Raw genomic sequence first — 24601 nt, 5'->3', positions numbered from 1 at the left:
TTTTTTGAAATGATATAATATTATAAATTCATATATTAATTAGAAAAACAAAATTTAAATTGTTTTTAAATCGTTCGGAAATATTTTGGATAAAAAAAGATTTTCTTTAAACATTAAAACTGATGTCATGCTTTGTAGAAGTGAAGTTAAAAAGCCGATACTATTAACGAAGAAGTCGTTTGAATAAATTTAGTACAGTTCCGAAAGCACAAATGGTTGCTGGACATGATGTACAACTATAATGGCTTCTCATACATAAAAAGGATTGTTATTCCTCCTCATCGAATACACATGTGCATCATTCTTGCCCAAAGAGTTCGTCTTCCATACCATTCAGTTTTGTATGGTGAAAGAAAATGTATAAATTGACCGTCAGATTAGAAGTGTTACCACTTTTATGTTCAAGTGTTAAATCTATATTTTATATAAAAACTAAAAACAGTACTAGAATTTAAATATTTTAATATTCATTAGCAAATTTAGAACAAGTTTCTACGAAAGTTAAAATTCATATCAACAAATTAAAATTCGGCTGTTATAACTATCAATAACACATTGATTAATTGTTTTACAGAATAATTTTTTCCATAATGTTAATGAAATATATTATTATAAGATTCGTTCCCGATTTTAGAAGAATTCAAAAGCTGAGTTAATTTATTTACATTGAAACCTAAAAGATGGAAGTTGTACCAACTGACGGTTTTATATTCCGATATGTTAAGAGTGGCGATAGTGTATTTGGTGTTGTCGCTTGTTAGATGAAGCGTCATTTGATATACTTAGCTATCCAAAGAATTTATTACGGTGCGCATACTATATATTAGAAGATGTATCTTCTTGAATTTTAATTTCTCGATTGGAAGATGAGTATGCATCTGCAGACAACATAATCCCATTAATCGTGCGTGACACTTCAATGTTTGCCCTCATAACTCCGTGACTGATTGGTATCTTCTAATGAAAAGATCATATTTTTTAAAATAATGAGACGGAGAACTGAAGTCGTTTTTCTTTCCCTTAATCACTTTTTTCGTTCCTATTCTACTGACGGGAAAAACTATTTATCTTTTAACCAGATAACGAGATTCTGTAGTAGATAACAAAGTGATCGTGTAGAGTTTTCTTTTGAGAAATACAGACATACAAGAGGCCTTGATAATTCGATTTTATTCACAAAAAAATTAAAATTACACCCAACATTCAGATCGTTCACATCCTTTCGTCCCCAGAGCGGGTCACACCTCCTACACAGAGGTCCCTCGACGGGGACCTTTCTAATTTTAGCTTAAGATCAGCTTAAAGCCCTTCTAATTAAGTAGAGGCTGGGTCCAGGTGGTTGGCTAACTTTATAAATTAAGGCTGGGTGAAATTAAGGCTCCGATTAAATAAAGGAAGAGGGATGAGTCCCGCTCTTGGGGGATCACAGATGATGTGCTCTAGGGATGTGCACGATGTTACACGACTCACAGGGCCCACCTAGGGGCCTCACTCTGTCATTAACTATGGCCTGCCCTCCCACCTTAACCAAAACAGGATCGGGAGTGAATGTGCGGTTCACATGCGTCCATTGAAAAAAAGGTGTAAAGGGTCCTATCCTCGGATGATATCCGGAGAGTTGGAGGCACAAACTGTTCTCCTTCGCCGTAGGAAAACTAAAGGACACATTTCATGTCTTTATATCTTTACACGTGGGAATAATATGTACATATTGCCCAGGGATTCTTTCTAGACCACAAAACGTACGAACGCACATAAATTGTACATCGAGTGTGGAGGATAAGTTTGGCCACAGGGGAGGTCACAGTTAGACAGATATAGGGCCTATTTTCCGTCCACTCCCGGATTGGTGTCTACAGTCAAAGTTCCTGCTTGAGACAGTGGAGGAGTGCTGACGGATGAGGGAGAACTGACGTTCGGTGGCTCACTCTGGCTATTTTCGGAGTCGCTACAGCTTCCGCTGCTGCTGCCTTTTTTTTCGCTATTGCCGTTGTGAGTCTTGACGTGTTTGCTAAGATGATCGGACCTCATAAACCGCTTGTTGCAGATAGGACAGGCAAAACGCTTCTCACCAGTATGGGTGCGCAAATGGCGTTGCAGTTCATCGGAACGGGTGAAACGTTTGCCACAGAATAGCCAATTGCAGACGAAAGGTCTTTCTCCCGTATGCCATCGGAGATGGGCCTTCAGGTGAGAAGTTTTACCGTACACTTTACCACAGCCGGGAATGTGACAACTGTGAATATTTTTCTTTCTTAAATGAGCCCCTGCCGGACCAAGACGCTCCGCTTCTTGACAATTGGGACAGTCACAGGTAGCACGGCCCGTGTAACGTCGTTGCGAGCGTGGAGATGGCATTTGGGGCAGCGCCGGCTGAGACAAACCAAATGGTGATGCGCCCACACCTTGGGCAGAAGGTAACATAGACTTATAAGTGTCCTGAAGGAGATGTTGACCTGAGGAAAGTAAGTGAGCCGTATTAGAGGCTGCCAGAGTAGGTGCCAGTCCATATTCCGAGCTGGGATAGTTGGTGGGCAATTGAGAGTGTAAACCCGATGTGGCACCCGACATGTCAAGCCAAGATCCCGCACCTGAGGCGGCATGCATATCCCACCATGACGTCGAATTGAGCGAGTTCACTGTCGACACCTCGGGTTTAATGCCACTGTGAGCGGCCCCGGCTACATTCATATTAAAGGGCCAACTCTCGTAAGGATGGGCGCTGACTCCCACACGAGAATACATGGTGCCTATATGCGAGGAGTCTCCGTGAACTTTTCCTAGCAGGGCTGTTTGACCCGTATCCGTTTGAGGAGAAGTAACGGCCGTACCCGGGTAGAAAAGGTTGTCACCTCCGTAAGTCGTGGAGCTGCAAGCAGATGTCACGGCCGGACGTTGATAGTTGAGAGCGGGTGCATTGCTATTGGCTAGACCACTTACTCGTTGGGAACCGAGAGGTAGCCCCGTTCCGGGGGGAGACGTCGATGCTTGATTTCCTTTCTTCCAGGGATGGAAGCCCTTTCCTACAGCTGCATCGGCCAGAGGCGGCGGGCTCTTGCTGGCTAGCTTGTTACATTGGGCAGCTAACATTGCCAGAGGAGTCCCTCCTAATCTCGGATGTTCCTAGAACGAAAAAAAGGCAACACTTTATACCTGTAGCTACTTCCATTACCATTTTCTACCATGCATAATAGTTTAATTCACCTACGCTGTGTCCTTATTAAGGAAACTACGCAACCATGAAAATTCGCAATTCATCCCTTTTACACATTTTTACACTTACATCCTCAATAACTGAATATATAAGCTATACTATACAGAAAAATTACAGGGCATCTTAAACTAACGTTAATCCGCTTCGGATAAGTTCAAACTACTAAAGGCTCAAACAGAATTTTGTGCGAAAGTCATTAAAAGGAAAAAGTCACAATTCTTTATAGGCTTCCAAGGCCAACGGAGGATTGATTCACCCTCAGCCTTTAATGAACCTTCGTGACGAATGAACTTAAAATGAAATATAGAGTTATGTATAATTTATAACCCCAACAATTAAGATAAGGCCAACTCTTCATTATCAACCATAATATTTTGACATTCAGTAAATCTTATTGGCTGTTTAGCCTATAGGCGGTAATTAAATCTATATTGATTTAACTTTAGGGGGAACTAAGATAGAAATAAACTATTAGTGGCCAGATTGAGTGTCTGACAACCCGAAAGTATCCGAATGACGGTTAAGAGGACAAAAACAACTTAGAAAGATCGATAATGTAGTCCAATTCGACAGTAGGCGCTAAAAAGTTATAGATCTGATGCCTGAACGCATGCATATATCAATCCTGGAGGAGCGTTTGTAATTCTGACTGCTGTGTGTCTTTATGGACTGCAAATGTTCAGAAAAATCCCTCTGTTATATTATATTTAATAAAAATTCGAAATAAAAATATAGGTGTCCTGAAAGTCTTACATTTTACGATAAAGTTATTGCTTAGAAATCAGTAACGATCTTGTCAATAGAACTCTTATTGAGATTAAGTTTTTCTGTTTATGCGTCATAAATCTGAATTTTTTTTTGGATTTATGATAGATAAACAATGAATTGACATCAAGAAACTAAATTATTGACTAAGATACTATTTGGAAGAGGATATTAAACTTATCACAGAGTAGTGTGGTTAATATACACAGCAAAGGGAGTGGACGCTACTAAGAACGGAATAGTAGAAACAAAAGTAAAAAAGCTGATTACGGATTCGTGTACATATGATATCATTTGTTACCAGGGCAATAATAAATACGTGACGACTGCGTGGCACCCGTCAAGCCAAGCAAAACGCACGCATGTGTCTAGATGTCACCACCCAATAACGCGTTGCGTCTCCGTTATCCTTTACGCTTAATTACAATTTTGGTTTTACGCTTGTATGACTTTAAACCTGATAAGCATATAATTCAACTTCTATGTAAATCTACATACTTTATCTCTTCCTGCAGTCATCGAGTGAAGGCGTGAAATACGGGTCAGCTCTTTGACATCTAAACCGAATCCATCGTTTATACGGGCTTTATGATTTATTTTCAAAGTCGAGAACTTATTTAAATATAATATAGATGTTAATATATGCACTTTTATAGTTGCGAATAAACTCGAACTGAGATTTCCAGCGAACAGAAAAGCATTCGGGATTTCACCGATAAACCGATACTCGGTACTATACAGTTCTAAAAATTTTTATAAAATCCTCCTCTTTTGTACGCCGCAACTCAACACTTCACCTTCTCTCTCCTCGCTCCGTCGAAAAAGAAAAAAATAATAATAAAAAAAGAAGCGACGTTGAATGAAAGAAGAAGAAAAAAAAATCAAAACTAAATCTCTTCCAAAATTACACTTGATTTGTTTTAAAATTGTAGTTGATCACCAAACCTGGGAATTCAATCATCTGATTAGGAAGCCGTTTTCGCTTCTGCTCCATCAAGTTTGAAAGTTGGCAGGATAGGAAAAGTTAAAATTTTCTCGCATTTTGTCGATTGGCAACGCCAACACGCCCGGATGGAGAAGAAAAATGGAATTGGCCCAGACGAAAGGTAGTAAATAAAATTCTTCAGTCTTTCGAAAAAAGAAAAAAAAATTGTAGAAAGCACTTAATTTTAACCTTAACTCTCCTTCTCCTCTTTTTTTTATCATTCCCTTCCTTATTGATTTTGGATACTGCAAAATAGCCCAGAGCGGCCTCCGACAAATAAACATTATTGAACGTCTAAAAACGGGTATTAGCTTAACTTACCTTAAAACTTACAAATTTTAGCCGATCGAGCCCTTTACAGGACTCTTTTCTACTAAACTTTTCGAAGAAATTTGTCTGGCATCGCTGTTCTTATTTTTATTTTATTTAAATACTACTGAATATTAAATGTTAGTTCGTATAGGCTAAATGACGCTGCAGAAAATTAATTCGTTTTTAATAACCCCAAAATTCTTAAGAGTCATGGTTTCTAATATTATTTTGTAGTAGATTTAGTCTTTTAACTTGAAATTTAAATGCTTTTACAAGGCTTGTAATCTTTACAAATTTAACAAAGTTACGAAAACAAACTGCGTGTAATCCTCTTGGATCTCTTTACAACTAGTTTACAATGTCTGAACCCCAACTCCTAGTTGTAACGGCCGGTTTACTTTTCTAAATCGATGCGAATCTTACACAAATTAGTTGTATTTTGTACCCGAAAGTCTTTTTTATTAATTTATGTGAAATGCCGTTCATTAAAAAAAAAATAATAAATGTTGGCACGAGATTGTCTTTTTAAAACAGACCGAGTGAATTTGAAAGAAGAGAAACGTTTAGAATTAGGCTTAGGCTGGTGTTAGCCTTCTCCTTACCTGTTGGTTTAGGTAAACGTCACTCCTTTTACTTCAACAGATACGATCAGCGATGCCAACTCGTATCAGTGAAAACACGAAGAGATTAGTAAGTGGGCATGCTCGTGGCCTAGGCAATTAGTAAAAGGAATGACCAACAGAGGGCAGAGCGGAGTGAAATGTGACGCTGCACTTCTACACAATAGTTCTGACAGCAGGTAGTCCAGGAGAAGAGAAGCCCTTAACTAAACTGACAAAGTGTCAATTCAGTGATAGATATCGTCCGATTGCAAATGTTTAAAAGAGGCAAAACAATTTTCGACGCCCAGCACTTACGGGGAGCCAGAAAGAAAAAGAAGAAAAAAAAATATATATACAGATAAGGGCCCGCTTTTCACCCAGTTAAATCTGCAGCGGGGCCCTTTAAATGTTCAATTATCGTTGTAACGTCTGTAAGTTGTCATGGTAACGGTTTTCGTACCGCACGGTTGCAGACGGAACTGCACTTCTTTCCTAGAAATAATTACGTTTAACTTGCGACTACTTGGACGATTGTCGTTCGATTTTTAGATTAAAAAAAACTTGTTTATAATCGAATAAATAAATAAAATATTATCGTACGGGTTCCTAATTTGCCTGTTCAATAAAGCAAAACCACGTATTATTTCCCTATTAAAACATTCGACTAGTTTCTACATCATTAATATCTGGAGGGGAGGGGAAAAAAAGAGAGAGAGAGAGAAAGCCTGAAGGCCTTATATAATCAGCATCACCTAAAACCGGACTTAGTTCTATTTGCAAAATACAATAAATGCTTGAATTTTGGATAATTGTAATGAAAATAGAAGAAATGGGAGTAAATATTAACTTTAATTTGCATGTAGTCTACTTTGCTAACTTTTCCAATAATGAAATTCACCGCAATCTCCAGTAACACGAGTCGACTCGAATTTAAACAATAGGTAATAAATGAAAATAAATTTAACAAAGGAATAAAATCAAAGACAGATTTAACACTCGAAAAAATATATATATACATATACCGGAAAATCGTTCGTATTTACATATTTATCGAAATAAGATACAGAATCACGCAATGCAATACGAGAAGGGAAAGAGATTTGCTTATCACGTGATCCATTATGTTTTATATAATTTATAAGTTTTCGATGAGAATATGTATCGATTAAACGCTTTTCCGTTATTTTTAATACACAAATGAAAACATTTATTCAATTTCTTTTCTGCTTCTCTATCAAAGTTGATTGCAAAAATGAAATAAAGTAAATTAGAAGGCCGGCGGTGTCTGAATTCAGATCATTCGTCGGAAGAGTGAAGGTCTAAATTTAAATGAAAAAGTGCACGATTGGAATAATGCCAGATGAATTTCTATGCAGTTAAGAGGTGGATTTAGGCCTATAGGTTCGTGGCCTACTACGTAGCTTGTGGTGTTACTCTTTACAAAAAATATAAAGAATTAGAGTGTTGACATTAGACTTTGCCCCGAGGAGAAGGGTTACGTATCGATTTAATTGAGTGTGAAAGACGAAGTTTTGAATAGTTACTCCTCGAAACGAAATATTTAAGAAATTCAATACTCATTTTATTAACAAATATAAATATTAATTGTTAATAAATGTGAAAAAGTCTTACAGTACTTTTAGTCGTAGTAGGTACGCAGATCCGGTAGATGTAGCTTATACGACCAAATTGACCAGACAAGGAGCGGTACAGAACTGAAAAGAAACAACATTCCTAACAAGTCTAGTCAAACAACAAGTTTTCACTTCTACAATACGCCTCCGGTACGAGGCCTAACACGGTACAATAAGCTAGAAAAATAGAGAAAGGCCCTCTGTTCCTAACAGAAGTAAAGCATGCCTTCTTAGGCATATATTGAGTAAATATAAGTTGGGACTTAGCTAATCTACACGACTACTTTGAAATAGATTGCACTCTTCGTATCATTTTCACTTATTAAAATTGTCTTAATTAGCTGGAATATAAGTGTTACGGTGTCGAACTAAAGTCCATATAAAAGCGTTAACTTGTGAGCATATTGTTACTGTAGCTTAATATCTGTAGTGTACTTTTTTACCAGGAAGATTTAATTTAAAAAATCATTATTTTCATTTAGACTTGTATCTCTTTACACGATCATTATGTTATTTCTGTCAGCTTATAACTTGTACAAAACGATCTCCAAAGTTTGTGTCGAATAATCAATAGATTGTTCGCTTTAATGAAAAGATACGATCCGAATAATAAAACAATTTACGAAGGGTAGCAGTGTCTGCGACAAGAATCAAAGATAAAATCAGCATCAACGCAAGAAATTGTTTAGTTTTGGATAAGTGAATCCCCCGGCCACATCTGGTGGGAAGCGAACAATGGGCAGTATGGGAACCATTTTTTCCGTTAAGTAAACTGTTTTTGTTGTATAATCCACACGCAATGCTTACAACTCGCAACAGGTAGAAAGAAGAGAAGAAAAAATAGAAGGGGCTGCAAGGACGAGCGATTAGCTTTAATTTCTCAGCTGACAATCTAACAATGTCCGACACTATAATAACACACTTATCAAGATTAACAGAAAATAAGAGGTCTCTCCATCACATTTGTTTTATGAGTGAGATAAGAGCACAAATATTAAAATATTAAATGGAGAAGCAAAGCAAAATTCTCCTCTATTCACTAAATTAACTGAAACAATTCGTGAACCGACCATTTTCTTGGTACCATTACAGAAAGACACCGGGTCTAGGACCTTGACCACTCCCAGGTGACCACGCAACTTCCACTCCATCTTCGCCTTTCCCTATGTTGAAACACGTCTTTAATGTAAGTGTAGCATGGCTCGAACGCATTTAGGCAAGAGCTGCGAGGCGCGCGTGGAGAAGGGCCCAAATGTCCAAGAGTCGAGACGGAGATATGCTTATACGTTATAAATTGGGGAACTGCGATAAAGATATGGACCGCATTGTTCTACCCTTCAACCTAGTAGAGGTGAATTATAGGTTGCTTACCCCAGGGAGTATGTGCGACTGAGCTTCTCCACCCAGTAATGCAGGTGTGAAGTGGCCGTGAAGGTTTACAAATACAGAAGTTAGCTATTTACGACACGAGGAGACAACGACGGAAGTCCTCAAAACAAGAAGAAGGGGCAAAGTCAAAAGGTTAATGGGAAACGGCAGATGACACCGTGTTCCATAATGGGTTCGTCCCAGTACTAACGACCTAGCTTTTGCGGGTTGCAAATTATGCCCCAAAACTGTGTTGTCATTAACTTCTTTGTTATGAAAACCCAGGTATATCCCGTAGTCCCTCGGGTCTGCTTTGTGGGGGACAGCTGACAATAATGTTCCAGTTCAGGGTATTCACCACCAACTCGTGTACAACACGGGTAAGACACAACAACAGGGAAGCACAGCATCAAAGCGGACCGTTCCCAGCAGGGACCCTGTGCTACAATCCAACCACTAGCATAACGGCTGGCCCGTGAACATCGTCGCCTTTCAGCGCTGCCCTTCTTCATCCCCAGAAAACCTATTTGTAAAGAGGGGAAAGACAAGTCGCCATTTTCTGCTGCTGTCCAGTCTGTTCCCTTTTGACACTATTGCAGTTTTCACACATGTTGCACGATGCCCAATCATAAATCTTGAAGAAACGATGGACGCAGGGTCTGTTTCAGCTCGTTAGTTCAGGGATGGATGGTGGAAATCAGTAGAGCGGATCCCTGTGGCTGAAGCCCTACCTGTTGGGTTTCCGCTAGAATTTTTTTCCTCTTTTCTGACAAATCTTTCCTTCTCTCGATTCAATTACGGATGCAAGAAGCTATTTTCCTCTAAAAAAATCTATAATACACTCCTGTAATAACTGTGTGTTTAATGCGGTTTACAATTGTAGCAGCATCGCATCGGTACTGCAACAACAATGGAAAGAATTTCGAATTAGTATAGCTTATGTGACACTGCTGGATATTGTGTTATTCGAAAAAAATTATAATAATAAAGAATCATCGTCCGTGTAATACAAACTTTTATTTATAAATATTAAATCATCAAGTATGAAGTGTTTTCTTCTGCATTATAAACTGTTAGGTAACATTCTCACATTCTCCATGAAAACACCTCTATCATGCTAGTACGGCAATAAAAATCGATTTTTTTTTAAATCAATTTAAAATGAAATTGTTGACTTTTCATTATGATGGATGTACAAAAGATTAATTTTAAATTAGCTCTGTTAAAGTAGTGTTTGTGAAAACAATTAATATACATATCTAAATTTATATTATTACATTATAACAATTACCAAACAAAAATACGCTTTTATAGTTTAATAGCAAGTCATCAAATTTATGTGAACAATGGTAGTAAACAATATATAACAATGGAGTTATAGACTTAGCTGTTGGAAATTTTGTAATAATACTGCAGTAATAATTTCCGATCCACCGCAATAATAATCGGTATTGAGACCCGGAACACTATTTCAGGTAACGTCTCGTGTTTCAAGTTTAGTATAGTTAAGTATTGTGGCATTCCCATTAAGGACATCAAAAAATGCCAAAATGTGCAAACCGCGATGGCCAAGCGACAATGGCAACCCGGGACAGGCCTCTAGCACTCCGAGGGCAAGAAATTCGAGAGGCCTAGTGTTTTGACAGTCGGAGCGTGAAGGGCTGTTGACGAAATCATTACAGCCAGATAAGGTTACAGAAATGGACAGGACCAAGCAGAGATGGGGGACGATCGATATCTAAAGTGGGCCTTTCTATCAGCCATGCGCCTCATCCGATACATCTATTATTGCCCTATTTGTCGCCGCACTTGACTTGTGTTTTGCTCGGTTCTTAGTAGTGCACTACACTCACTTCACTTTTCATTGTCCCTCTTACAAGCATGAAGTCGTATGTCACGTGATTCGGCCCTATCTGAAGTCCCCTTCCACCAGGCCCCACTCTTCAAATTCTTCTCTGGAAATGGATTCGGAAAAATATTAGACAGCTAACCTAATTCGGAAAAGATAAGTCGCCCTTCTAATTTAATTGTATTCTAAACAGGCTGCAATTTTTTCGAACTTAAACATAGGCATAAGTGCATACCTTAGGCCTATAATTTAGCCCCATTGTTTAGTCATTTTAGGTCAAGGGCAGTTAGATAAAGTATGATTTAATTCTAGCTTCGCACTCTTATCCAGTTACTGTCTTTATAAAGAAGAAAAATAGACTTTTTAGGCCCTAATAAAGATGTTAAAACATCTAAAGGCTATTTTCAAGCGATAGCTTTAATTAATTGATCGTACATTTTGCAAACATACGACGTGTAACACTCAATAAAACCAATGACTTGGTATCTGCAATCGGGTCCTTAAAGATTAGCTAAGTTTTATCTCCAAAACAGTAAAATCTTTCTCATCTTCATGCCAATTTGAAACCTATTTGTTTTTCTTAAGCCTGATTAATTCATTTGAAGACAATTTTTAGTTATTTATTGTGCAAATAGACCTAACTACAATTAGTTTATAAAACAGTCAAATTATAACAAATATTTCTATAAAAATTTGTTACTGTCACTAGTTCATGAATGAAATTTCTATGACATTGATAAAGTTTTCCTTCAGTAGCAAAGTATACCTCTACACCTTATGATAGCATGTTAATAACAATAATTAAATTTTTCTGTTGGCCTGTAAAAAATCACCTAACTAAAAGACAGTTTCCCATTTTAAATATGACTTTAGATCCAGTTTATTATTAAAGATTTATTTGATTTATTTCTATAATAAGACGTTTTAATCGGTTATATAAAAGTATTGCGGCATTACTGCAAACTGTTGCTTTGTATCAGTTTTGTCAAACTTCAACGATTAAGTTGTGTACGATGTTAAGTGATCGATAATATGTTGTTTTTTTTATGCGCTTCTAACTTAATTTTAAATACTATAGGCCTTAGAGTTTAACTGAAAAAGTGGCTTATGAATATGTAAAGCTGGTGTTTACAATTTGTTGCTTCTGAGGTAAAACGCGTGAATACTCCTCGTTAGCCATCTATGCGAATATAGGAAACAGGCCTGCAACGAGAAGGAGAAGGCAAACGTCCAATAAATGGATGAGTAAAAACTGAAAAAAGGGGCCTAAAGGCCTCCTATGGTCGCTCGTCTTGCCAGAAGGCACCTACAGGTGTGTAGAGACAGACAACTGTCAGGTATTGACATCAATAGTGCTTTTGATCGGTAAAGAATTCGTAACACCTCCTCATACCCGCTCTCACGATTTGGCTGAAAGGACCACTCTCTCTATAGGATTACCATCTCAGTATCCGGTGTCTGTCGGACCTCAACAATTGCATACATTCTTCCTCCACGAAAATAGACGATTCCCCCTGTGAGACAGGACTTATCATAATTTCTCCTTATAAAAATTCTCTATTCCGATAAATATCCTAACAGCCGGGTGTACGGACCCTATATGTTGTGTAGGCGCTGGTTGCGTGCCATCTGGCCACCGTTGCTGACAGATGTTCCCATCACACTAATAGTTTATTCATGCAGTCCACTTTTGATTTATCCCTTCTTTTTTCGGGTTTTCACTCGTGAAATCACTTTACTGGGGTCCGAGTTGTTCTCCACTTTGGTCGATTATCACTGCCTAAATTCCTTCTTCACTTTTATATCTTTGTTGTTAAAGAGTTTTTCTACGAATCAAAGAACTACAAATGTTTATAAAATTTAAAAGTTGGAAGTATATACTGAAAGACCTTATAAGAACAGCTGGAAATTGGTGAAAGAAAAGAATTTCTGAATCGTAGGTCTAGACCAGATTTTTTATCAGAAAGAGGCCTCATAAATATTAGGCATTTGGAAACGATGCGAGATTAAGTAATTACGTTTTTGAGAAAGGATAGCCCGCAGGTTCGCTCGCCCGCTTGGTGTTTTGGGAGAAGTGCAGGTCAATCAAGTCTTCTCCCATCAATCTCCGGACTTGTCGCTTGATGGGCCCTAATCTCGTTAAGTTGTTTAGAAGGGCAAGTTATAAAACTAAATGTTTAATTTTTAAAAGACATTTAGTCCTACAATTAGAGTAAATAAACTTTAAAATAACGATTCTAAATCAAACCCTTATCGGTTGTTTCTGTTGCACGGTCGCAAAATGGATTTAAAAAATCTTCTATATCAACGAAGATTAAATCTAAGAATGTCCCTTTCAATACTACGTGTGAATCCTACGCAATTTTTTATGTGTTAAACTGGAATTTTTTAATTTTCTTATCGGAAAAATGTGGCTCTTATCGCGGTTTGATAAGTTATAAATACCTATGTAGAAACGATAGGCATCGCATGCTAATGATCCATTTGGCATGCAGATTATGAGTCAGTTAATAAATTTAGACTCGTTATTTCATACCGTAGGCCTTTTCATTGGATAACGGACTTTCGCTGTTTGACCCTCGAAAATAAAATGAAGATTGCTTAGAATAATGACATCGTTAAAAATCTAAACATCGCAACTTTATGAATTTTTATTTCATTTTTTTTTCTCTAGCAAAAATATAAAGAATTTTTTAAATAGATATATATGGCACAACTAATCTTAAAAATGTTTCTGACTAGTTTAAAAGTAAATAAACATTGAAAATAAAGATGATTTAACTAACAAAGTCGTATAAAATCTTATTTTTTCTTAATTAATCTGCTGTTAGATAAGTTATATTTAATGACTGGTTGTCTAAAGATTAAGAGTGATCAAAACATAATCTTTATCAAAGAGCTCCTATAAAATCATAATGAGAGAAAGTTGTTATTAAAATATATAGGCCTAATAGAAAAGAAAAAGAAAAATTATGCAGCTGACGAAGGCCTGTTACGATCTTTGAAGGCTTAAAGATTCTTGAGGTAATAAAAATTTGTCTCCAAATAAAAATAAAAGAGAAATTTGCACGGAAGTGTTACACAACTACAAAGAGAAGTAAAATGAAACTGATAGAAAGTAAACCTTAGGGCACATCTAGCTGCAGTTTTAATGTAGAGTAAAATCCTACACACCCTCCCTTTAACTTCTGTACTTTGCTGTCGATAATAAAAATACAATTACTGCCCATTAAAAGATCATACAGTCGAGACAGTCTAGGTTATGAGTGGTCGTAACTCGCTTTCTCCTCCGACATATCTGAAGGAGGACAACTTTATAAGGGCCCATTGGTGGACTTTGACAGCTTTGCCTTTGGACAACGCCTAACCCAAGCCTCTATTTGGTGGTAAAAAAGATAGACCTTCTATCTAATGAGAATTATATTTGTCTTTGCAGTCTGGAGGGAGTGGTTGTTACTTCTCCTCCCATCTATCTTGTTTGTCATCTCTTGTGGCACTCTAAAGTGGGCATAGACTGGCAACCATGTAAATTTGTAACTAAATAGTTTACAACCCAATGCTAATTGAGGGTCTCCAGATTTACGGGACGGCGGAGTTAATTGGAAGATACACAAGTTCGATGAAGACGAAGAAAAGTTCCGACTGAATAATCTAGTTTAGTGTTTGCCAACTCAAATCCCGATGTTTGAATACTAGATGAAGATAATATTTAAATTGAAGTTCTTAAAATTATGCAAATATAAAAAACAAATTTTTAAAATGTAAGGAGTTTAATTTTTACAGAGATAAAATACAACTTGAGTAAATTCAATGTGTATATGATATTAGATCTATCTTAAATTCAGATAAAATAATTTTATATAACAAAAAATATCAATGTAATTTATACATCTATCTAGAAATATTAGGAACTTCATTAAATATAACTATAATAAGATAACAAAGCTATTGTAAGGAATTTCTGAACTCAAAAATTTATCAATAAAACTGATATTTGGAATTAATATTAAAATTTTAATAAAGTTTCGTAGATAAATATTAAAATACAGCTAATAGCATTCGACATTAAAGAAAGATATCTATTTTCAAATACTGCAGAGCTATAACATTCATTGTTCGATATCCATAATAATAGCAACAGCAATATTTTTATCAATAAATTTTTATTAGAGATAAATAACAGTAAAAATTCAGCACAGAGCCTATAAAACTTTGGACATTATTGCTTCTAGTGTAATGAATAATAAGAAGAATGAAAATTCGACCGTTAGACTCGGGAAAAAAAGAAAAAAAATGTAAAGCGAGAGTGAGAAACTGAAAAGAGAATGTGCATTCAACTGAACGTTAGTACGGTAGGCCTGTTAGTGGCATTCAATGAGATACATTTAGCGAAAAGAACGATATGATTCTTCCCGACTAGGCAAGATTTTGACACGAAAAGGCTTAAAAGCAGCTATTTTCTCATCAGCGTTATCTGATGCTGCACATAGACCTCATATCAATCATATTTTATGCTAAATTGATTTAGAAGATATAATTAAATCTATCTTCGACGCCCTAGCCTTAATAATGATAGGGTTAAGCAACGTCTTCCAGCATAAAAGGCCCCGGAGTATTAATTGAAACCCGAGAACCCATATCTCGAATACGCAAGAGTTAGATAGTAATGCGAACAGAGGCCAAAAGCAGACGGAGGTAGAGACGGAAAAGCAGTACTTACCCCAATCATGGAACTCGCCATATTGCTGTAGAGTTCGCCCTGGTCGGGCGAATAGTTGTTGGGAGTGCACAGCTCGCTGAGAGATCAGAAAGCACAGCAAGAGGAGTGAAGTGTCGGCTGAGAACTGACAACACAGAGGGAGGTACACGCTGCTTACACGGCTGCAGTCCAGCCCAGTCTTCCTCCGATTCGCTAGTGTGCACTAGTTAAAGCTAGCGATGGGCCGGACTGCCGATTACGGTGTCGACCCGCCTACAGCTGTGACTAATTGCAACGTGCCTCTCCTTTGATCTGGCGCTTGTGACCAATCGCTGCTAGCCTGCCCGCCATGATTGATGGCGAGGCTGACACTGGCGACCTCTCTGTTAATTCTAAAGATCAGCCAAGGGCAACCACACCGCTCAGACTTGGGATCCGTGTGGAACCCGCGGGGCACCCCTCCACCATCCACTACCAAACGCAGGGGTGGACGATTTTTTTCGAGTAAAAATTGTCGAACCGGGTTTAAAGTCGGATAAAACATCTACGACGTACAATTGCTAAAGAAAAAAATTTAGGGATGAATAGCCACGCGACATTTACAACAAAAAAATTTTTTTTCATTTTTTTAATTTGGTTAATAATCAGATTCTACGTATTCTAAGCATTGTATTATATTCAAAGTAATTTTTCCAACCTAAACGATACAATCCCAAAGCCGAATAAGAGATATCTGTGAATGCCGGTTGGTATAGAAACGCGGTTTTTACATAAGAATATGGGAGCTGTTCGGCCTAGCAGCGTGTGGGAGCGCTTGATAAACGGACTGACAAGTGGAGTGTTCTTCACTTTATCTAGTGAAGCGTGGATTTACAAGCATTGGCCACACCCAGCGGAAGAATGGCCGTTCGTACAAGTGCTGTCAGCGGTGTCACTAGCAGACAGAGTAGAATGCACTTTCACCGTCCAGTCAAGAACGACGTGTAATTGGCGGCAGCTGCTAGATTGGCGAGCGCTTGTCAAACTGCTCTTCGTTTTTAAACATTTCTTGAACGAAAACTTAATAGAAAAGCTGAAAGACTCCCTACAAAATTAGAAGAGGAAACTCGGTAGAAGCTCGGATGACATCGATCCCTCCCAAATCCCGGTGGAAGATCACGTGGCACGGGCTAGTATTATACATAATTACTGGCCTAGTCTAAATTTGATCCCGGGAGTAGAAGGTCAATGATTAGGAACACATAGATGTCCGTCGAGCGGAAAAGGTCATCAAACGTTGCAAATTGGAACAAAACGCCACCTCCTGCCCTCCCTGGCCGCCCCCTAGTGACTTGTCATTTCCTGCCCACCCCATGGTGTTCGGGTCTTTTCACGTCAACAGAAAAGAAAGTCTTACAAGCCCCTTTGCTTCTATCTTGCCACCATCGGGAGTGCTCTTGTGACTTGTCCTCTGTCGCCAATAGATTTACACTTGTAATCAGCTTCTCCCCCTGTGCACTACCTTTGTATTTCCCATCTGCGGTAAGACTTTGCTTCTACGCTTTTTCAGTTTTGTGTTACTCTAACTTTCAACAAACCAAGCATTTATTTTTTATAACTACAATTAAGCTTCCATTCTTCTGACACTAACGCACTCAGCTCTACTAAAAGTAATACTTGTAGACTATAACCAAATATTCTTTTGCGGATTACGGAAAATTTACATTAAAATGTATAAAGATTTAAAGATAAATAATAATTTGGTATTTTTCTTAAATAGTCAATTAATCTCTTTGTCCTGTATTACGAAGTGTAAAATTTTCAAAATAGCCTTTATTTTGAAGAGGCTCTTCAGAATAAATTAAAAGGAAAAAAATCCGCCACAGTCTTTATATTCAAGGTACTCGACACAGAGGTCACATGCTTCATAAACTCATTTATAAAGCAAACAGACATCGTTAACTATACGGCATCTGTCGAGATCTTTACTATTTAATTTGTCCAAATGGCCACCCGTTAATTGGCCTGCAGATGGCGACCAAAGAGATTTTTATAGTTATATCCAGACATAGTGAACTTGGCCCTGGACAGAAAAACATGCGGGACGTATTTATTGTGCCGACCAAATAGGTTTTTCTACCATTTTAAAGAACCCTGACATCTTCCAAGGCCCTTTCTGGCGATACGAGCACGTTTGACGTGCGCGCCCCAGGCCATTTTCTGACTTTTTGACCCTCTACCGGAGAGAGGTCGAATGATATGTAGTGCCATTTAAAAATACGTGCTGTCGGTAAAGTGGGCTATATATTTGCCCAATACAGTTCAAGGTAGAAGAGCCGTAAACTTGCAGATTCTTCTTAAGAATTATCCTTCCGAGAAGAAGAACATTTTATGTGAAAAATTGGAAATAAAGGGGCAGATTTCAGTTTTCGGTTTTCTTTAATATCTCTATCATTTACATTTACAAATAGAAGTGCAGCTCAGGCATTTCCCCTTAAGGTGAAGAGGGGGAGGCAGCTACTCCCGCACACACCTGATGAGAAAATTACAGAAGAGATGGCCCTGGGGGTTCTCTACTCGCATCCGGGTATTCGTCGCTCTTTGTCTTTTCCCGCTTTCTTAAATAGGTGTGGAAGTGAAGGAGATAATAAGGAAATATGTTGTGTGTAGCCGGGATCCTCACTCGCATTAACTGCTTGGTTTGCCAGTGGGTGGAGTGTAGGGACAGTAGAAGTGCAGCAAGACAGCATCAGCTCCACCCCGATCGTCTTCGGCCGGCTTTATATCTGACTGTAGCAGCTGCCAGGGTCGGAGTTTCTGTGTCCTATCACGCCTTTGCCCCGACAGAACTGTCACTGGCAGTCGAACAGGACCCGTTGAGCATAAAATTTTACGCTTGACTAAACAAGTAATGCAACGATGAAGTTCGGCTTGCTCTTCCATCTGACAATCGTTCTAAAATAGATAAGCGATGAATGAGACAAGACTACTACACAATACCGATCTTTTTGGTTTAAAGATAATGAACTAAGAATTCGGCAGTGGAGATGAATTTATAAGCGGAAGATGGGAGGGGTGCGGTAGAGAAAAATCGAACAAGTAGCGACATCTCCCGTCGAGTGACACCATTATGCATCTTGTAACCTTAGAAGGTCATTAACAAGACAGTTGGTACTAACAATGTGCCATATGTTGTATTCATGAGTATCAGATATCTCATCTGCCGGAAAAGTCGGCTCGTCGCTTCTACCGGCCATCCCCGATTACCGTACGACAAAAGTCAACGGCGTTTTAATTAAGCTTTCAAAAATTTTTATAATAGTATAGTCATCGCACGACAAAAAGCTAATCCCACCATGCGTAAATAAACGCAACATGATAACATGTGACGTATTCAATAACAGCACCTGGACATACATCCGGTGCATACTAAACAGCACCGATAGATGGCGCTAAATGGCGGATAGAAACTCTCTGCCGTGACCAACAATCCCGAAATCTCCAACCCGTTTAATCCCTTCAATTAGCTAGAGTAAATGAAATTAGAAGCGGCCATCCTAACTATATTTAAGCACAGACAAACGGACGGGCTTTAACGAAAGATTTATACTTCCCCAATGTCCCTGGTCGACCTTTAGCAAGACGGTCACCCCGAATGATCCATAAGTATAGGGTTGTTAGCTGGAAGAGACTCGGGCTGATAACTGGGGGGACCGCAGCCTCCGCGTCTTTTGATATCAATTTCTGCAGAGACACATTATTATCTCGGCACAAGTTCCGATTTGCTGGCATTAATATCCGTTTTCGCTTCGGAATGGGACGTAAGTTGTTTAATTTTTTATGGAGAGACAAGTCCACTATAAATCTTTCAACAGCTATTATTAAGTGTGTTATTGATTCTTAATTCGCGCCTTGCTAGAGTGCAATATCGTCGCTGATTTATATCTTTCCGCCTTTTGTTTTCTCTCTGTTTGGACGTTTGTTTTATGCAAAGAAATCTATCAAAGACTTTCCTTTGGGGAATCGTTTGCACCTCCGCTTTTTGACGTCTTTATGATGCCTTTCTCGCTTTTATTCCCAACCCAACAAACACTGCCTTTATTCTTCTAACTTTTATGCAAAACTACGTTTTCCAACCTAAGTTTCGGCTCTTCTCCCAATGTTTCCCGAAGAATTACGAGGTTTCGAAATCGGATAGGTTAACAATTATGGTCCTACTCATAGTGAATTTACAAAAGCTTTTATCATCGCTTAATTTAGAAACTGAAATGAATAAATTAGCATTATGTTAGCATTATAAATCTGAATGTTAGAACAGAAAGATTTTTTTCACATTTTATGTATTCCAGCAGCAGATTCAACTCGATTTGTCTCTTACAAATGACGAAAAACAAACTTTCTAAATTCAAAACGAACAAAACACAAATAGTTAAAGTAACATTTTATAAGAAATGTATAAAGAAAATACGTATTTAAAAAACATAAACTTACTAAATTCGAGATTTTCGACTTTAAAGTTCGTCACAGGAAAAGAATTTTTAAATAGAGAACATCTGGCGCCATCTTCCGACAGCTATCTACACTAATGATAATTTAATAAATAAAAAGAAAAAGTTTAAAATGTTGTACATCTCTATTAGAAAAAGAACAGATTTATCAGAAAACACAATTAAAATCTCAAAATCCAATGAAGCGGTCTGAAAAAAAAGGTCAGGTAAAAAAAGAAGAAAGAAAATTTTCTAATTTAAGTAAAAACAAAACAACTCCGGGGGGAGTAATGAAAAATTCTACAGAGGGCAGTAGTGTAACAGCAGTCATGTGGAGCACGTTAGTTGGGTGTTTAGGAGGTCCACATCAAAGAGAACCTGTTTGTGTGCCGCTAGCCCCAAGCGTAGGAAGGGCCGAAACGGCGCAGCTACAATGCAATGTTATTACACACCTTTCAAGGGGCAGAAAATTGGGTAAACATTTGATAAGTGTGTATTCTGTGCTCCATTGTGGTCGTGCAGCTTTACATCTACCATTTGTCAGGATATAATAGACTGCGCTAACATCGTCAACTCAAGATTAATGTATACCTCTCCAAATTTGCGCCTCTGCCAAATAATTGTGCAATAACACTATAAACACCGAAATGTCGATGCAAACTGCGTCTTTTCGGGAAAGTTTTCCTCTTGATTAATTGACAAATAAACGTATTTGTCACTAATAATTAAGGAAAAAGCTACGGATAAATATTTATATGTGTATTTAAGCTGTCAGGTCGGGTGTCGGGTTGTCGGACATCCCGCTGGGCTATTTTATGGGTTATGAATGTCAAATAAGGTGTCGAATGTCTGCAGGGATGTAAAGCTAGATTTTTTTTTCAGGGTAAATTGGTCAGTTAAGTTCGGAACACGTAACCACGAGTTTCTGGCAGCTAAATTGAACAAAATAGGCTGTATGAGGTAGTTAATCAGAGTCCAATTATCGAGGTGTCGGTCAACAAATTCGTGTGTCAACTAATTTAATGTGCGAGTATACGATAATGAAGAGGATAGTCTTCTGGATGGAAGAAATACGATGACAAAACGGCATAAAATATACGTTGCCGTCTCCTATCGTTTGTACCATCTTTAAATAATTCGGAAATGTAGTTAAGTGACATAGCTAATGGCTAATCAGATTAAACCGTTAAAATCCAAAGTGCGAAAAAATTAATTAATTAATAATCGAGAGATAAGCAAACATTGTTCAATATAATGTCGCGATTTTCTAGGAGATAAGCAATCTGTCGAATGGTCCCCGTAGACGACTATCGGGTTAATTGTCATGCGATTGGGAATCTAGTTCGTCAAGGTGTTCCAGTTGTTAATCCTTCTGACAGCTGATGTCAGAACGCCATCCTCTATTTTAGCAAAATGCGCCTTAATCCCACTTAAAAAATCACTTGTACTTATCTTAATAAAGAATATTATAAATGACGTGAAAATAACAGGTTTTTATAACGACTTCCTTTAATTATTGTTTCGACTTGACAGCAGCACTTCTACACACAACACGGTTTGCGCATTAAGCGGGACGTAGACTAGAGACAAAGACTCTTTCCCTTTTTCGCTTTTCTTAACAAAATATTCAAATCGGATCTATTTGCCGCTTGGTGACAGCCGCCATTATGAGGCATTGATGCAGAAAATATCTTGAACAATAGGAGTTCACGCGGCCTCTAGGAGGTTGCCTGCCGACTGACAATGCTATCTGATAGGGTTTTATTACTTTCCGATAGAAAAGTACTCATCTTGTTCATCCCTTAGAAATGTTTTAAATTGCTATGACAATTTGAAAAGTATAGATGGTATTTGCTGTAAAATTCAGTTTCATCGAGTTGCAGTTTTTAAATTATGCGATTTGAATGGTGTTCAAGGTAATATTAGTACAGTACTGAGAAAAGCGCGTGATCGATTATTATATTTGAAGATAAAAACATTGAAATTTAGAGTTAGTTTATATAAGTTAATCTTGGGATTATATTTAAGGAAGGAGTAAACTCCCACTAAACCGTAGGGGACGAAATTAATAGCCTTTCAAAAATTTCAAAACGAAAGATCCGTAAATTGAACGAGATCTTTCTCTTTTGATAACATTTCCGAATCAAAGGAGAAAAAGTAAAGGCAATAGAACTGCATGTGTATTTGGCGGAGCGAAAAGAATTCGATTTGCGGAGAGGAAGAGGCTGCAGATTTGCACGTCATTCTCTGAGTCAGACAGCACTGATAATTATAGGCTGCTCACTTGGATGACAGGACCTGTTTTGCACTTTTACTCTACTTGCTATCAACATAACTGTTACTGAATCACACCGACCACTCACTAATGAAAACTCACTCATTCTAACTAAATACAGTTGCTTAACTGTTATTCAGAGTTTACAGGTCGGGGTTCAAACTTTTGTAGCCTAAAGTAATTTTAAATTATAGAGACTGAACTGTTTTGAATAGGAAAAGTAGTCTGTAAACACCGCAAACAAATTTTTATCGTTTACGTTTCGTATTTATTACCCTTAGCACATTTCTTTTAAATATAGCAGACGGGACGTCCACGCTGCCAGTAAAAGATATACCAATAATAATGAATCAAACATCCAGAAGAAAATAATAAAATTATGATAATTCGTACAGTAAATATAGAAGAGAATCGAAGCGTTGTGAAGTTAATGTAATATTCGTCGTAACCCACGATTCAAAAAGTGGCATAAATATTAAACAGGCTAACCACATGGAGCCTTCTATTCGGCCAGAAGTTGTTTTGCCCTTTGAAATTGAACTGAACAAAAGTGAGTCTTGGCCTAAAGCCCAATTTTAGTTGAGAGAACCCCTATGGTGCTTTGTTCGTGAAGGGTGATTTGTTTTCCGATGGCCATTTGTCTGACTATTATGCTCCTATTGCTATTCATTAGATCTCAGATGTCCTTCCCTCTGTTACAATCGGTCCACGAACTCATCGTTTTAATTATAATTGTATCGAGAAGACTCGCATCTTTGTATCATCTGAATCAAAAACCGTTTATATATATATATTTTTTCCCCTCTGATTTATCATTCAAAAATCTAATTCACGCCATTGAAACTGTTTAAATTAATTTACGGAGAAAATATTAAAAATTTCCCAACTTAATAATTTCCGTCTTGAAACATCTTTATAATTCTTTTGTGACGTCATTATCTATCATTCAATATCATTACGTCACCTGAGATATGCGGTAGACTTAATGTTCGGAGGTCACATGGGGAGAAGGTTAGGACCTCTAAGGTTGCCAAAAAGTGTGAGAGGGATCGAGATCTAGTCTGACGGGGGCGGTGACGTCAGTACCGGTAGAGGTCACATGACCTTCCAGTCACGTCTAGGATCTCGACCGTCACGTTCTTTAGCGAGGTGGCGATAACATTTCCAGCTAAGACCTCCTAAAAGAAAAGGAAGATAGAATAGTAAAGCATAGTAACTAGCTGTCCGCCCAGTTACACGCCCTGACGTTTGCACGTGACGGGGACGGAGCATTCACGCGTGTCCGCTCGTGTCGTTAAGGTGCCGCCTCGACGTCACTAGACATTCGAGACGGACTCTCTGGTGCCGGATTTTCTATTTTTCTCTCGAGTAAAATAAGAGGACAAAATCTTTGATGCCTAAATATAGAAAAGAAGACACACTTCGAGTGCATTTCCTCTTGACATGATTCCGTGACACGCAATGCTATGAATATTCACGCTTGATGTTATTAGGAGAATAGAAAAAAAGAAAAAAAATTTAAGTGACATATATTAAGAAATTTAATAGAAAATAACATAAATATATTTTAAAATTTCATCAACAGTTTTTTACTGGGAATAACTCATATATATTTTAGAGACTTTATAAAATCTTTAATGGACATTTTAAATTTAAACTTGATATTTTAGTCTATATTTAAATATCAGATTAATATTTTCAGATTTCACACTAAATGGAGGGACTCATCTTTTAAAATAGAAGAAACAACAGCTTAATTCTCTAGTCATTTCTTTACAATAAATAAAACATTTATTTTTTAAAGTAAATGTTTAATATAAGATCGGTTTGAAGATAAAAATTATTACTTAAGATATATTTCTAGGCAACAATATTTGAAATGAAGTTTATTTAATTCAATGCGAGCAGGAAAAAAGAAAAGAGAGAAAAAAAAGAAGGAGCGCTTAAAAGAGTCAATAGGAGGCATAATGTACAAGTACTCTAGTTAACTGGAAAGACAAGTAGAAAACGGGCGGAGGTGAAAAACATTCTTAAAAATCCACCCTCACAAGCAGTACAGGTCTCCATTTCACGGTTGTCACAATGAACAACACCCTGACCATCACAGCAAAGAAGAGCTAAGAGTAGAAGAGGGGGGAGGAAAAAACTGGAGTCGCTTAATGGACGGAATCTTGATGTTTCGAGTCCGCCAGTCAATGCTTGGGCACAAAAGGCAGTTCCTAAGGAGAGGAGGGAATGGATGTAGGCGTTACCCAGTCTGGGTGCTCGGTAATGGCGATGTTGGCATCGAACAATTAAACGGATCCCTATGAAAAGGACGAATGGGGAAAGTTGCGTGCACGGCGAGGATGTAGTGCAGTGAAGGCAAATCTATCCCCGCCCCTCGCCTCCATTTTGAATCGGTGCAGATTCAAACATGCCGGGGTGTGCAC

General features: G+C 37.8%; 1 protein-coding gene across 7 annotated transcripts in view; it reads right to left on the bottom strand.

The window, feature by feature from the left end:
- Window positions 1-1151: 1151 nt before the first annotated feature.
- Window positions 1152-24601, bottom strand: part of LOC111621422 (transcription factor Sp9-like) — a 44683-nt gene continuing 21233 nt past the window's right edge. For 2 of the 7 annotated variants that reach the window (XM_023363550.1, XM_023363553.1), the window contains exon 3: window positions 1152-3123. In XM_023363550.1, the coding sequence (XP_023219318.1) occupies window positions 1825-3123 (1299 nt within the window). In that variant the 3' untranslated portion in view covers window positions 1152-1824. Of the gene's footprint in view, window positions 3124-5878; window positions 6864-7510; window positions 7594-15449; window positions 15629-19898; window positions 19990-24601 lie in introns of those variants that run through there. The other 5 variants (XM_023363555.1, XM_023363552.1, XM_023363551.1 and 2 more) reach the window with 5 other exon arrangements.

Source organism: Centruroides sculpturatus, unplaced genomic scaffold (genome assembly GCF_000671375.1).
Source record: "Centruroides sculpturatus isolate CEXI.00-Female unplaced genomic scaffold, Cexi_2.0 scaffold270, whole genome shotgun sequence".
In the NCBI taxonomy this organism is placed as follows: domain Eukaryota; kingdom Metazoa; phylum Arthropoda; class Arachnida; order Scorpiones; family Buthidae; genus Centruroides; species Centruroides sculpturatus.
The sequence above is the reverse complement of the archived record's forward strand: the minus strand, read 5'-3'. Positions and strand labels throughout refer to the sequence as shown.